The sequence below is a fragment of the Natrix helvetica genome, assembly GCF_964273705.1.
Source record: "Natrix helvetica genome assembly, chromosome: 1".
Taxonomy (NCBI): domain Eukaryota; kingdom Metazoa; phylum Chordata; class Lepidosauria; order Squamata; family Natricidae; genus Natrix; species Natrix helvetica.
Window position 1 is genome coordinate 105,279,482 of NC_138548.1, and position 16,506 is coordinate 105,295,987.

The 16,506-nt window shown below is 41.3% G+C and overlaps 1 protein-coding gene across 3 annotated transcripts in view; it reads left to right on the forward strand.

The window, feature by feature from the left end:
- The first annotated feature begins 2,540 nt into the window (after positions 1–2,540).
- PDE3B (phosphodiesterase 3B) overlaps positions 2,541–16,506 on the forward strand; it is a 55,894-nt gene continuing 41,928 nt past the window's right edge. For all 3 annotated transcript variants that reach the window (XM_081938317.1, XM_081938315.1, XM_081938316.1), the window contains exon 1: positions 2,541–3,952. In XM_081938317.1, the coding sequence (XP_081794443.1) occupies positions 2,954–3,952 (999 nt within the window). In that variant the 5' untranslated portion in view covers positions 2,541–2,953. The remainder of the gene's footprint in view (positions 3,953–16,506) is intronic.

The following is a 16,506-nucleotide window of genomic DNA, read 5'->3' on the forward strand; positions in this document are numbered from 1 at the left end:
AATAAATGAGAAATAAAAATCAAACAGGTGCTCATGTTCAAAAATCTGGGAGTGCTTTTCCATGCTTAGGGAGGCTGAAAAGCCTGTCAGAAATATTTTATTTAAAGAACCTTAAAGTCCTCAACAAAAGATCATTCTACTCCATCAAGAGATTCTTCTACTTCAAATTAATAATAGCAAATTAATTTTATATTATTAACAAACTAATAGCAGCAGCCTTAAAATTATTTGAGGTCAAAATTCTCACTCAACCTTTATACAAAGATCAGGTAGCACCTTATATTAAAAAATGCAGTCAACTGCATACTGTGGCCCCAAGGGAAATCTCTAGGTAGTTCAGGCTTGAGATGGGATTGACCAAATTAATAGCAACAGCATGGCATTTAGTCTTGATATGTTGGTTTAAGATTAGAGTCTTTCCCAATGGCATGATTAGGCTATTATTTTTGGATAAGACCCATCACCATGATAATCACAGTGGAACAGAAACTCAGGGGCTATGGGCTGGCCACAGATTCACTCTTAGCTTCTGACCTTGACCAGGCAAAAAAGACAAAAGGCTAGGTGACATTGAGGATTGTACCCAAGCTAGTACCCTTTCCCAAAATACCAGAACCTAAATAGTGAAATACCACTGACAACCTGCAAGTTATCTATAATGCTGAGCTTCTCCAAGTTGAGGGAGGCTTTCTTCAGAGCCAAACTATGATTTAAAAGGTAAAGATTCCCCCTTGCACAAATGTGCTAGTCATTTCCAACTTTAGGGGGCAGTGTTCATCTCCATTTAAAAACCAAAGAGCCAGCGCTGTCTGAAGATGTGGCCAGCATGACTAAATGTTGAAGGTGCACGGAACACTATTACCTTCCCACCAAAGGTGGTTCCTATTTTTCTACTTGCATTTTTACATGCTTCAAACTGCTAGGTTGGCAGAAGCTGGAGCAAGTAGCAGGAGCTCACCCCATTACACGGCACTAGGAATTCGAACCGCCAAACTGCCGACCTTTCTGATTGACAAGCTCAGCATCTTAGCCACAGAGCCACCGCATCTGCATTTATAGGTTGCTTTGTATACTATTAAAGCTGTCATATCGGTTACTTTAACTGGACAAAACCTTTTCAACCAAGATACTTCAAATGGACTAACTTGGGTCCAAAATCCAGAACCCCATGAGTGAAGTCCCATGGAATTAAAATTAGGCAAATTTTAGAAAACATGTTATGACATAATGAAAATATAATAAAATATGGTCTGTGGTCAACTACTGATTGATTGTACCGAACAGTTCAAAATGGGCTATTTTTTTAAGGCAGATAACATTCATGAATATCTCCCTGAATTTTAAAGAAATTTACCAGTTCATTAAGAAGTTCTGCCATTGTTGAAAACATCTAGGAACCTGGAAATAGTTTCATTTCTGAAATAATAAGCCAGGTTACCGACTATCTAGTAATTAATTACATTTGTATGCTGCCCAGTTCTCAATGGGTGGCTCACTACAATGAAAGAAATTACAATAAAATCAATAATAAAGATCAAAAATGAAAAGTGTGGGATCTCATTTTCTCCTGGGTGAAAGCCTGGGTGAAAAGCCTTCCAAACAACAGAATGGATATGAGTGGTGGAGTTTATTCGAGGGCAGATGCTGCCACAGAGAAGGCATACTTCCAGGGTGCAAATAGATAATGTGGTCTAATCCAAGAAATTCGGAGTGTGCCAATCTTGCAGGATCAAAGTGGCAAACACTATGTTGTTTAATTTCATTTAATACAGGTGCTCCTCGACTTACAGCAGTTCACTTAGTGACTGTTCAAAGTTACAACAGTACTGAAAAAAGTGACCCATGACCGTTGTTCAAACTTATGACCGTTGCAGCATCCCCATGGTCACATGATTTACTTTCGGATGCTTGACAACTGATTCACATTTATGACAGTTGCAGTGTCCCAGGGTCATGTGATCACCTTTTGCAATTTTCTGACAAGCAAAATCAATGGGGAAACCAGTGACTTTGATCCACTTAGCAAGAAAAGTCATAAAATGGAGCAAAACTCACCTAACAAATTCTTCACTTGGCAACATAAATTTTGGCCTCAATTGGGAAGTTGAGGATATTACCGTATATCTTTGATCTGTCACGTTTGATTTGAATTCAGCATCAAGATAAGCCTAGCTTAGCTCAAGTTGGAAAGGGGTGGTGGAGAATTCGTGCAAATTCCCAAGAATCAGAGGAAAGGGCGGGAATCGGAAGCGAAAGCCAGAGGCGGGTGGTTTAAAGCCAAGCTAGCTGACGCTTCGCGAGAGCCTTAGAAAGGGCCAACCCGCGCCTTAAGACTGCATTCCTGCCCTCACAAGGATTAAACTTCCGCAAAACTCGTTAGAATCCACAGTACCGTATTTCTCATCAGCCTTACGGAGCCGCTCCTCCCCTATCAATTGGGGGGGGACACACACAAACACACACTTTCTCCTCCTCCTCCTCCTCCTCCTCCGTACTTTATGACGTGCGCCCTGCAGGGCGGTCGGCGGGCAGGAGGAGAGGGAGAGAAAGCAGAAGCCAGCTCCTCCATTCGTGCCGTCACAGGAGGGCGTGCCTTGGAAAGAGCGCGTGCGGACCTTGCTGCCCTGGAACTCTGGGAAGCGGCAGCGCGTTCTCTCCGAGAGCGAGGCGAGAGGGGGAAAGGGATACTTTTTACCCCTTTCTATCTTCCTTTTCCCTCCCTCCTGTCTTTTCCCGCCCACCATGCTCCGAGTCTGGACTCTGCGCTCCCGCCGCCGTTTGCGCTTCAGGAGCGAAGCTTACCCTTATTGCTGGCTTTCCACGGCTTTCCCTTCTCTTGGGCAAAGATGAAGAAGGCAGGGTCGAGGAGGTAGGAGAAACTGACCGAGCCCGGCTGCTGCTTCTTCTTCTCCTTCCCTCCTCCTCCTCCTACAGCTTTTCCCGCTCGACCAGCATGAGGGACGAGAAAGAAACCTCTGCCTCCGCTTCTTTGCCCAGCGGGCTCAACAAACTTCTAAGCCAGCAGCCTCCGGCTCGCGGCTCTACAGAGCCCCATCTGCGGAACGGCTACTACGCGAAGGGATGCGCGGCGGCTCCTCTGGCCCGGAGTAGCCTCTTGCTGGACCTTCGGGCGCTTCTCCCAGCCGCCCCTCGCCGGACTCTGGTCTGGGGTCTGGGTGGTGCGGCGGCTACCTTGGCGCTCCTGCCGTGCGCCTTGCTCTGGGGAAACCGCCAAAGGAAAGCGGGCGCAGCTGCCAGCAGCCCCGAAGCAACCGGGCTGTGGGCGCCGCTGGGACTGTGCCGGTGCCTGAGTCCGCTCTTCAGCCTCGCCTGTGCCTTCTTCTTCTTCACCTGCTACCTGGCCCGGGAGGAGCCCGGCGGCCCCCGGTGGCTCCTGGTGTTGCCGGTTTGTTGCTACGCGGGGGATTTGGTGACACTGCAGTGGCTCCTGCTGTCCCGCCAGGCTGAAGCCCAGGAAGGCGCCCCTCACCTTCCTCCAGCCGAATTGCAGATGCTGGCGGGGCGGTGGTTGGCGGCGCTTGGCGCTGTGGCCGGACTGACCCTTTGGCAGCGCGGCCTCAAACTCCGCAGCAGCCTCCTGGTTTTGGTTTTCTCCAGCCTCGTGTGGCTGGTCTCTCTCACCAGCCTGGGGTCCCTGCCTCCTCCTCTTAGACCGCTGCTGTCCTGCTTCGCCGGGACGGCGGGATGCTTGTGGGCGCTGCTGAGAGGAGAGCGCTGCGTTTTCTCTTCCCGCTCCCCTTTGGGTCGGGGTTTACAGCAGCACCTCCAGGGATCGCATCCGAAGTTGCCTGGCAGTGCCGAGCACAAAGTTCCTGTCACCCGACCCAAGAGAAGATCCAGTTGCGTGTCCTTGGGAGAGACTTCTGCCGCTTACCGTGGCGGCTGGAAAACGTCCAGGAGACCTTCGTTGCCTTGCATTTCCAAAGAACAGGTAAGCCTGACTCTGCCAAGAAAAGACCTTAGGCACAGCTACAGCCTGGGGGATGCTTTCTGCAAGAGCATCCTGCAACTCTAATGCAGAACTCTCTTTTCCTGTTAGGCGGTGTGGCGTTCCTTTTCCAGCCAGTGCTTATGGAAATTGTACCTGTGTAATTTGGTCAAGACTGTGCAGTCTCCAAAACGGAATGTAACTCACTTGACTCAAAACCTATATCCTCCAGGAATAGACACCTTATAGCCTGTTGCAAAAATACAATCTGGGTATTGTACACTGATATTGGGAGGCTGCATAGAGAATTACTTCATGTTGCGTTACTTTAGTTGATAATTTGCAAAACAACTGCACGCTCTAAGCCAAACTAAACTTTTAAAGGACTTTGTAACTATGCCCCATCTGATAGCTTTTATTGCTCAGGGCCAACTTAGTATAAATTTTCAAAATGCGGGCTATGGATTCTCAACAAGAATACAAACTAGGTTAACACTGAGTTGTTGAATGCTTTGAAACTAATTCAGCATTACTTTTATCATTCCAAAATAGGCTGAGAAAAGGAGGAGGAACAGTCATATAAAGTTTGTTCTCTAATAGGTTCTTGGAACTATTCACAAGTACTCAGCAGTGTGACAAACACGGTCAATTTTGTTTTGACAAACAGGAGACAGATAAAGGTTTCATATTATTGGAAATGGCAAGAAAGATAAAAGCCTAGGGACAGAACAGTGAGAAAGGTGTACCAACTGTGGAAAAACTAGAAAACATTTCTAAAAAAATCTCATAAGTAGTATTGCTTTCAAATTGTACCCAGTAATTGTATTTAGAAAAGATTATAAGTGAGCAAAAATTTCTCTTTTCTTACACTGAAAAGATTAAAATTATAATATTACATTACAACCATCTGAAGTGAACGTTGTCAGTTGCTAGAAAAGCCTCATAGCTAATTGACTTCATTATGAAAGATTCCATAATTTGAAAAACTTACGATATAAAATCTATTAGCAAATAAAGAAAGCTTCTCTGCAGTTTTGGATGATTTGGGTTTATCATGTACCATCATCTTTTTAAAAATTAATTTGTACAATAAGATTGCACTTATGTGCATCTCTACATATGTGTAAGTTCTAAGGAAAATTGAGTTTATTCTGTACATATGATTCGACCGTTCATTCTCAAGTATCTTCTTCCCTGAACTTTTAAATATGAAGTTGTATATTATATAGTAAATTCTTTGTTAAATGTATTACAACTGAAATAATTTGCTTTGTATTTATATAAGATGGAAGGAAAATAGTTACAAGGTACAAAATACTGTCGCAACTATTCCTTCTAAGGAACAATATGTTTTCTAGTAGCCTTTTATAAAGTAGTTTACTACTAATTTTCTTAAATACATAAGCTTATAAATATGCAATGACTGCAAACAATAGATACCCTTGAAACTAATCACTTAAGATTAGATCATTGCCCTCAGTGAACTTTAATTAATATTAACTTTTTATTATTTTGTTTTAAAATATTAACATGAATATTGGCAAATAAATTCATGACTGGTAATGTATCAATTGTCAACTTTTCTTTTAAAAAGTTATCCTTTCCTTATACTGTAGAAGCCGCCATTACAGATTAGTACGGTATTAATTTAGATTAATTTACTATTTAAAATAAAGATTAATTTACTATTTAATGTTATAAATGCTAAGGTTAATATTTAATGTGGCACTAACATTTCCAAACATTTTGTTTTTTTAAATACTGAGTTTTGATTAATATAGAATAAGAAATGTATATTCTTAAAACAATTTGGATTTTATATGAAAACATTTAAATATTTTAGAAAAATATAAAACAATAGATATCCTTTAATTCAGGAAAGTTCTGAGGAAATACAAAAAAAGTTGATTAGGTCATTATTTAGCACATCTTTGTAACTTGAGATTTATTTTTTTGAAAATTAGACAATGATACATCATTAAAACACAGATCAAATAATCCAAGCTGGAAAAAGATGTGCTATACACAACCATGAGTGAAACAAATAGGACATTTTGAGTGCTCTAATAGACACTGTTCTCAGTGAAAGTATTTGTCATTTACATGAGATTACATATGTGAGGCAGTATATTAAGAATAGTTTTGGATAAACTCATGATGCCTGAAAAAATGAAATAGTTCACTTCTTATTTTTTTGGAACTGGTGGAAGCATTGGAAAAAAGAACATGAATGGGAAGGATATGCATATTTTAAATAAAATCTGTTTGCATATTTCTCCAGTATAGTTCATTTTCTAAGGTCACACCTGCCACAGCAAAACAGGAAGTACATTTTATTTGTGAATTATACTTCTACTGTTTTATTGCAAACGTATAGTACCAGTAAATGAAGCTTGAACTGTGATTGAACATTCCTTTTTAGGCTTTGTATAATACTAATAGGAATGAGCTGTAGAAACAAGAATTTTGTTTATTAATATTTCATTAGCTAATGTTAAAAGAATTATCAATTCCAATAATCTGCATTATAGCTTTATTAATCATATTATAGTCTGAAAAAGCCAAGAATCTTACGGGTAGCATATATCATTTCAAATGATTCAACAAAATATGGTAGTGAAATTTAGGTTCAAACCATTAGAAACTATTGACTACTATTGCGAAACTATGGATTATTCTGTAATTCAAAATTCTTTTAAATTGAAATTTCAAGGTAGGCATCTTCCAAGGCATAAATTTAAAAATACCGTTCAAGTAAGAATTACACAAGTGGGATTTTATTAAACACTTGATTCATTCATCTGAATTTGGTAACATCTTCTTTGGAGCAGACTAGCATTCCATGTAAACATTCCAGGAAGATAATTGCAACAAAACTGTCAGGAGTAAGGAGCCAAGACACAATGAATTGCTCACAGTAGTTTCATTGTTGCTCTTTGCCCATAGACAGGAATCTTGCCAGATTAAAGCACATCTGCATAACTATCAGATTTATTCTGTGAAGGTTTAGGGAAGAGCCCTCCTGGACCTTTTTCTGCACAAAGACTCAAAGCTGGTTTGCCTTTTAGCTCTTTGGGAAGACCACTTTTCCACCTGCAACTCAGTGCCAGATTCCACCACAAAAACACATGTCTTAGGATCAGTTTTGTTCTTTAACTAATTATCCAGAAAGTAAGGAATAATAGGCATGTAGGTTAGCTTTTTCTATTTTACAGGGTGTGGGCATTTTAAAAAGTAGAAACCATCACAACATACTTCATTCCAAAGATTGAGTTTTTGGAAAGTCTGGTTGCATTATTTTTTTTACAACTTAGGGAAAAAGGTTTGCGTAAATGTGCGAGCTGTAAAAAATTGATATTTGTTTGGTTAACAATATCAATTTTTAAAGCTCGCACATTTACCCAAACATTTCGTGTAAATAATTCTATTTTATACAATAGTATTCTTTACCGAAGAAAGAAAATACATTGCAACACTGTAGAAATGAACTGGCATATCATTTAAATCAGTGCTTCCCAAACCTGGCTAAATTACTCAAAATTGGCTAAAGTATTTTTTTCTTTTAGTAATGATACCATGCCCATTACTCAATTGTAGTAAGGACATTTAAAGTGACTTAAAAGTATTTGACCTGTGTTTTACCTACTTTATGATAAGCAGTTTTAGGTATTGAAGGAAAATGTGGGGCAGGAAGGGGGGAGAAATTACAGATTTAATAAATAATTTAATATGTTACATTACTTTTTAAAAATGGCTACTATGTTGCATACTGTATTTTTGAGAGTATAAGACCCACCTTTCCCCCCTATCCCCCCAAAAGTGGGTGAAAATTTAGGTGTGTCTTATAGACTGAATACAGGCATTTTTGGCTTTCCAAACCCTCTACCCTTCATGCTTTCACCCTCCCCAGCCCCCAGAAGTACACTGCAGAGCTCTGCGTGTCCCATTTTTGGACTCCCAAGCCCTCCATGTGTCACATTTTCCCCCTCCCAGGCCTCCAGAAGCCCTCTGCAGAAGCCCTCTGCAGGCCAAAAATAGGCATGTTTTTATCAAAAACGGGCTGTGCAGAGCACTGCAGAGTGCTTCTGTGGGCTTGGGATATCAAAACAGCGATGCATGGAAGGCTTGGGAGCCAAAAAACGGGCCGTGCAGAGCACTGCAGAGTGCTTCTAGGGGCCTGGGGGGAATGCAATGCACTGAGGGCTTGGAGCCCAAAAACGAACTCGTTTTTGGTGAAAACGGGATGTATGGAACACTGCAGATTGCTTCTGGGGACCAGGAAGGGCAAAAACACAATGCGCAGAGGCCAAAAACTTTTTTTCTTGTTTTCCTCCTGTAAATTTAGGTCTTATAGTCCAGTGCATCTTATAGTCTGGAAAATATAGTACTTTGTGTAACTTCGTATGTGCTGTTGTATTACAATAGTTATTTCATATTTTATTCTGCATTATTTCAGGAAGCAAGTATGTTAAGCCTGATTCCATGAACTTTGAACTGTGATTTATTTGCTCTTTCTCCCTATGTTACAACAAATTAATTTGTCAAAATAGAATGCATTATAGCAAAGTTTGCACCAAGTTATTTGTCTTCTATAGAGAGCAAAATGACAACACAATGTCATTATGATATATCATTAGAACAATTGTTTCATCCCGACAGCAAGGAATGCACAGATAGTCCCAAAGGTGTTTTTTTTTTCAAGAGGCAATTGGAATTTCCTTTTTTTTTTTTTCATTTTTTAAAATGAAAGAAAAATCCAAGAAGCTTCTTCAGCTCTGACCGGATGATGGGCAAATGGAAATGGAAGATTTTATATTCCTTACAGACAGTGGGTAATTTGCATTCTTTTAGAGCAGTGTTTCTCAAACTTGGCGACTTTAAGTCCTGTGGACTTCAACTCCCAGAATCCCCCAGCCAGCATAGCTGGCTGGGGAATTCTGGGAGTTGAAGTCCACAGGACTTAAAGTCGCCAAGTTTGAGAAACACTGTTTTAGAGAGTCATTGAGGCCATTTGAAGGTTTATCTCAGGGTCACCTGAGTAGTGCAAATGACTCCAAATCATTTGAAGAAAAGAAAAACAAGAAAACCCAATTGCCTTTTGGGAAAAAAAACACTTTTGGGACAACCATGACCTAAATGCCTTAGAATCTCTGTAGACACGAATGCACAAGTAGTTTTAGACAGCACTGGATTAATAGCTTCAACAGTCCAAAAGAAATTCTGCATTAATATATTCAGTGATTATAGTTATTCTATACTGCCATGTTTTCTGTAGTTGTTTTTAACCTCCTTTGCAACATATCTTCCCCTCTTAAGTTTCTGCTGTTGTTTTTTTCCCCATTTAAGCCAATAATTTAAATAAATAAGGAAGAAGCTTCTATCCTTATTTGGAGGGGAAAATTGGGCATTTCTGGCTGCTGCTTATTCAGGTTTTTGCACATAGAACCAAAGGTTTGCAAGAGAGTGGTAAGCATATTCAATAAGCATGCATAGAAGCCTTTCCATAAGTGGGAGCACATGCTTCTCATTCACTACAATGCTCAGTTATGAGGAAGCTTCTGTGTTTAGTTCAGTGCTTCTCAATTATTTTCTGTCATGCCCCCCCTAGGAAGAAGAAAACATTTCGCGCCCCCCCCCACGCGACTGTAAATAGTATAATTTGTCTATAAAATTGTTATAAGTACACCTCTGCATAACATAGCACACCGGTCTTTCCTCGTCTCCCACCGTAGTCACATGCTTTCTTTCCTCTTTCCCTCTTACTTGTCTATCCTTCCTTCCACCCTCCCTTCCTCCTTCCCTTCCTTCCTGCCTCCCTTCCAGTTCCCTCCTTCCTCTTTCCCCCTGCCTGCCTGCCTTCTTTCCTCTTTCCCTATCCTCCTATCCTTCCTTTCTCCCTCCCTCCTTCCCTGCCTCCCTTCCAGTTCCATTCTTCCCTCCTTCCTTCTGCCTCCTTCCTGCCTGCTTGCCTTCTTTCCTCTTTCCCTCTTGCTTGTCTATCCTTCCTTCCTTCCACCCTCCCTTCCTCCTTCCCTTCCTTCCTGCCTCCCTTCCAGTTCCCTCCTTCCTCTTTCCCCCTGCCTGCCTGCCTTCTTTCCTCTTTCCCTATCCTCCTATCCTTCCTTTCTCCCTCCCTCCTTCCCTGCCTCCCTTCCAGTTCCATTCTTCCCTCCTTCCTTCTGCCTCCTTCCTGCCTGCTTGCCTTCTTTCCTCTTTCCCTCTTGCTTGTCTATCCTTCCTTCCACCCTCCCTTCCTCCTTCCCTTCCTTCCTGCCTCCCTTCCAGTTCCCTCCTTCCTCTTTCCCCCTGCCTGCCTGCCTTCTTTCCTCTTTCCCTATCCTCCTATCCTTCCTTTCTCCCTCCTTCCCTGCCTCCCTTCCAGTTCCATTCTTCCCTCCTTCCTTCTGCCTCCTTCCTGCCTGCTTGCCTTCTTTCCTCTTTCCCTCTTGCTTGTCTATCCTTCCTTCCACCCTCCCTTCCTCCTTCCCTTCCTTCCTGCCTCCCTTCCAGTTCCCTCCTTCCTCTTTCCCCCTGCCTGCCTGCCTTCTTTCCTCTTTCCCTATCCTCCTATCCTTCCTTTCTCCCTCCCTCCTTCCCTGCCTCCCTTCCAGTTCCATTCTTCCCTCCTTCCTGCCTGCTTGCCTTCTTTCCTCTTTCCCTCTTGCTTGTCTATCCTTACTCCCTCCTCCCTTTCTTCCCTCCCTCCCTGCCAGCAGCTCCTCCAGCATCCCAGCTGGAAGCAGCAGCACAACAGTCGCCGTTACCAGGGGCGAAGGGGTGGCGGTGGCAAGATCGGGCGACCGCCGCCCCTTTGTCCCTTCCCCAACAGCGGCTGTTGCGCTTCCGCTTCCAGACGGAATCCTGGCGGTGGAGCTGCTGGCGGGGAGGCGAGCTACCTGCATAAAGACGCCGCCGAGGGCATGGCAGAATATATCCCGGCTTGAAGTGGCAGCGCTGGGGACTGCTCAGAGACTCATCAGAGCCGTGGGCTGGAGCTGTGCAAAAAGTCTGCTTGGGCTGGGGGGGGGGAAGGGAGGGAAGCCTGGGACAGCCATGCTTCCCTCCCTCCCACCCCCGCCCGAGCAGGCTTCTTGCACAGCTGCAGCCTGCGGCTCCAATGAAAATCCACAGTCCGAAGTGCTGCCACTTCCAGGCGGGATATATTATGCCTCGCCCACGCCGCCGCCGTTGCACCCAGATGGAAAGGGAGCCTTCGCGTCCCCCTTTACGGAGCCTCGCGCCCCCCCAGGGGGGCGCGCCCCACTATTTGAGAACCGCTGGTTTAGTTGAACATGCACTTTAGAATATAATATCCATAGGGCTTTGTAGCTATGGATCCTGCAGGATTTTTACTGAAAGGGAAAATTATGTGGTCTTGCCCTTATCACATTTTAGCTCTTCCAAAGATAAATAAGTGGTTGCTAGCTAAGTAATTGGCATGTCAAGTAATTTAGACCCATGCTTTGGTTCCCTGGAGTGCTGTTACCTAGGATTGAGATACTTTGGAAGGTGCCCTGAAGAAGACCTAAAAGGACACGAATCAGGGCTGACAGTTTTGGATTGATAGTATGATTACCATGAGGAGATTGCTGCTGTTCCATGGAGTCTTGTTTGGACCATGTTCCAAACTGAGTACTGCCCCACTGGCTCTCTCCCTTGGACTCAGGCTCAATTTCCCTGACTTTCGAGCTGGTTACATCTGGTTTCCTTACCAAGAAACAGTGGGGAAGGGGTCATAGGATAAGTTAAAGATGTAATGGTCTGATTTTCCTTCTATCAAGTGCCTAAGGTAGGTGCAGTTTGAGGAAGGCCTGTTGGGCTACAGTGAGGACCTGGCATGAATGTGAGTGTAGATTTGAGGTAAGTGGGTGGGGCAAATGGAAGCCTTGGCCTGAGAAAGGATAAAGAGGGATTGGAGAGACTTGGGGGGAGGATATATGAGGGCAAGGTGGAACTCCTAGTTCCGCCTTAGTCATGAAAGCCAGCTGGATGACTTTGGGCCAGTCACTCTGTCAGCCCAAACCACCTCACAGATTGTTGCTGTGGGCAAAATAGAAGGAGGACGGTGTGTTGGATATGTTTGTGGCCTTAAGTTATTTGTAAAAATAATAAAGGCATGACACAAATTTAAAAAAAATTTTTTTAGAAGATAGCTACCATAAAATTGTTTGTCCCTGCAATTTTCTTGACATTTTTTTTCAAAGTGGTTTGCCATTGTCTACTTCCTAAGTCTGTGGGACTGACCCAATGTCACTCAGCTGATTGTGTACCTTAAGGCAGGACTAGAACTCTCAAGCTCCTGGTTTTTAGCATAGTGCCTTCAAGTCTTTCCTAAAGTAGTTCTTAATTTAAAAAAATATTTTTCAAAAAACAAAACAAAAACCTTCCCAAAATGACTATCTGGATACCAAACAAAAAAAAAAAAACAATAGTTATGCATTCCTTAGGAACTGAAACATTTTTAATGCAACTAATTGCTATGGTTATTTGAAAGATATAGCATATGAGCTAAGATAGTAGAATAGTTGTTAACAGTTTTTAAACTGCATTGCTCCAATCCTCTATTTCTCTCTTTTATATTTTTAGAGAGAGATCACCTTTGAATGATATGTAATATAATTGGCAAGAAAAGAGCTTTTTTGTTTTGTTTTGAGAAACAGATTGACCCTTTTGCAACTAACTGGTGTTTATATTATTTTGATGAGTATCACTAGAGGAGCAGGACAAAGTTAAATACAGATATTCCTCCTTTCCCAGTGATCCTTATTAAAAATGTTTTTTTCCTGTGCATCTATTAATTGCTGGAATACACATTGCTGGATGCTAACAGCTGGCTGGCAGTGAAAAGTGCAGTAATTGAGCTCAGGGAAAGATTTTGGGTCATGGGTTGCCTGTGTGAGCTATTAAATATAATGCTGTAGGTTTTCTAAAAGTAGGGGGGGGGAAACTCTGCAAACCACAGGTACTGTATTTTAGAGAATCTGCTACTGCTGATAGAGACTTCCAAAGATAGAATAGTTTGTGGTTTGACCTCTTAGGGTTTTTGCTCTGGGATCTAATAGAGTTACATTTTCTCTTTCTTTCTAAGTTTCTACTTGGCTCAATAAATTCAACTGAAATACTGTAAAATGTAAAGTTTTATACTAATTTTTTTACTGATATTAGGGAAGATACGGGAGCTGCTAAATAGGTCTCTGTGAAACTTTGGATGTAACTTTGAGTAAAGGCTGACATAAATGTTCTTTCAAGTCTCCTCTGGTAGCTTTCTCAATTGGAGAATTTGAGGTGGGGGAACCTCAGTTGTTTTTAGCTAAAGGACTCATAGTGCTTTATCATTCCTGGCTTCATGTTAATGCTTTAAACCATCAGCCACTGTTTTTAAAGTCACTAATTTAAACATTATTTTTTCCCCCTATAAAACAGGTTGTGATATTGTAATATTACAACAATGTTATTGATTCGTAGTAATTTTGAGAGAAAAGCAAACACATTATTTCTTTTTCATATTCTCTGCATTGGGATACATTTTTCCAAGTACATGTTTAGATGGGTATAAATACACTTCTTGAAATATATGCATGTATGAATTTTTAATTGTTATGTTAATGAAACATAAAAACCAAAATATTGGTATGAAGGATGCTTTCGAAACTATGCAAAGGTTAGTTAAGGGTTAAACGTTGCAGCCTCTATATTTCTGTATCTTTTAAGAGAAACAGGATGTAGTGACTGCACTGTCAGGCTCCTGGTCTGAGAGCAAAGAGATGAGGAAGTACAAGGCAGACACTCCAGTTCTTGTTGTCGTGGAAACTTTTTGCGTCATTCTACCCAGCAATTACCTTATAATGCCTTTATTTTTGATAGTGGAATCAGTTGAACTTGACTGTAATGAAGGAAGGTCAGATTTCAGATGTCATTATTGCAATCTCATTTTGAAGACGTGGCTTCATTGGAACGGCTTAGAAAATAAATATTTAGGAGCAAATTGCAATTTGAACAATGTCTGTAGTGAAAATCATCTTGATTTTGAATGGATATTAGGTATCCCTTTTAACTAGGTAGCCCTTTTAGTGACTAATAACAAAGTTGATTAGGGGACTAGAGGCCAAAATATATGAAGACCGGTTGCAGGTATTAGGCATGTCTAGTTTAATGAAAAGAAGGACTAGAGGTGACCTGATAGTAGTATTCTAATATCTAAGGGGCTGCTACAAAGAAGAGGGGGTTATTCTCCAAAGCACTGAAGGTAGGACAAGAAGCAATGGATGGAAACTAATAATGCAGAGAACCAACCTAGACTGAAGGATAAATTTCCTGACAGTTAGAACAATTAATCAGTGCAATAACTTGCCTCCAGAATTTGTGGGTGCTCCAACACTGGAGGTTTTAAAAAAGAGATTGGACAACCATTTGTCTGAAATGGTATAGGGTTTCCTACTTGAGCAGAGGGTTGGACTAGAAGACCTCCAAAGTTGTTCTGTTCTGTTTTCTGTTCTGTTCTGTTCTAATACCTCAAAGAGCCACTAAAAGTAACTTTGCCACCGAAGACCAATTCTCGCATTTACAATCTTCACAGGTCTCAAGTAAGATAATAAGTGCAGTCACAGTTTTACTTCACGACCCCTTCATTGAACAACTGAGTTGCCTCTCCCAATTGTGGTTGCTAAATGAGGACACCAGGAAAAGCAAACTGAGTCAAATCTGTTAAATTTTGTTCACTTGACATTGAATTGTAAATAAATAGTATCTGTTAACTTTTGCTGCAACCCAAATAGTCTATGCTTATTTGTGATTGTTTTGAATGGAATGTGAATTATATACTTCTGTCTCTTTTGCTCTTTTGCTTTATTTATGCTTGTCATTCCACATATTCTTTGTTCTTTCTTCAGTCATCTCTACAATTTACTATTAACTGTTCCTCATTTCTTTTTGCTACTCTCAAATTTCTTTTAAATTCCACCACATAATTAGATTTTATTGGAATTTGCAGAAAGTTTGGTTGAAATTAAACCTCTTTCCACAGAAATGCGTAAGAGAATTTTTGACATTGCTGAAGCAGTTTTAGATGTAGCTGGGAAATATTCTGTATTGCCATAAAATGTATGAAGGAGCCTCTAAGGCCATGAAGGCGAAACTATGGCACGCATGCCAGAAGTGGCACGCAGAGCCATCTCTCCGGGCACGCTAGCTGTCACCTGTTGCTTTTCCAGTTTCCAGCACATGCATGGATGCTGGCTAGTTTGGCTTTGCTTTCATATGCACGCCAAAAACCAGAAGAACCGGGGAACTGCTGTTCCAGTTTCTGATGCTCCCCCACGTGTGTGCACTCGGTGCCGAAAAGGTTCATCAATACTGCTCTAAGGGTTACATTTTTCTGTATGGACATAACACATTGCATGTGTTAATTAATCAAGGATATGTTACTATTTTAATGCAATTATTTATATCCCAGTTTTCAGAATAATTTATTATTTCAAAATGGCTTATAAACAATGGAAAGAATTGTTTAAACAATCCAATAAATATTCTTTTTTAAAAAAAAAAAACTTCAAGCATCTTTCCTGCAAGGCAGTGTATTGCTTTGGGCTAAGGAAAAATGTCTGCTACTGAGAGGCCCTTCCACTCACCCTGTGTCTTTAAGGAACCTTCCTACGGGGTAACTGATGGTACCTAACAGCCTAGCAGTTTTATTTTACTTTAAGTTACTAGTTTTAGCATTATTATTGGTCAAGACAGTTTTAATTATCATCCGCTCATAACTGTGGAAACCTACCATATTTTCAAATATAGCTGAAATAAAACATATGATTGCTTTCTGCAGCGAGTGACAAATAGTTAACAATATTTTTACACATAATTTCTGGATTTAAGCAATGTTATCTCTTAAACAGCAATTTGGGGCATGTGTTTTAATGTTTGTATTGTAGTAGAAGTTATTTACATAAATGACTAAAGACAGATGAATCTGTAAGTGAGGTCTTTCAAATAGAAACATTCCATTGATAAATTCCTAACAAGGGAAGATGTTAATATGCCTCATTTTGGGGGAGTATTTGTCAGTGGTGGCCCGAATCAATTGAGTGGTTCCCCATTCTTCAAGACCAGGTTGGCATCTAACAAAATTCACACAGAAACACACACACACACACACACACACACACACAGAGCTTTGCTGCGTCATTAAAATGACAATTAAAATAATTGTCACTAACATGAGCTTCCACCTCTAGCATTTTTCTGTCCTGCCCTTCCGGTTTTAGCTGGAGAGCTGGAATGACCTTTATACCATGGTGACCCTGCTAAAGATTATATACTCTGTGTATACATTTTCAGTCTTCACTCATCTCTCTCAGGAACACTCCCTTGCCACAACGAGGCAGCAAAGCTCTCTCTCTCTCTCTCTCTCTCTCTCTCTCTCTCTCTCTCTCTCTCTCTCTCTCTCTCTCTCTCTCCCGTCTGTCTATCTATCTATCTCTATCTGTGTGTGTGTGTGTGTGTTTGCATGCAAGCACGTACTCAGGCATGCATGCACTTACTTCCATCTTATTTATTTATTC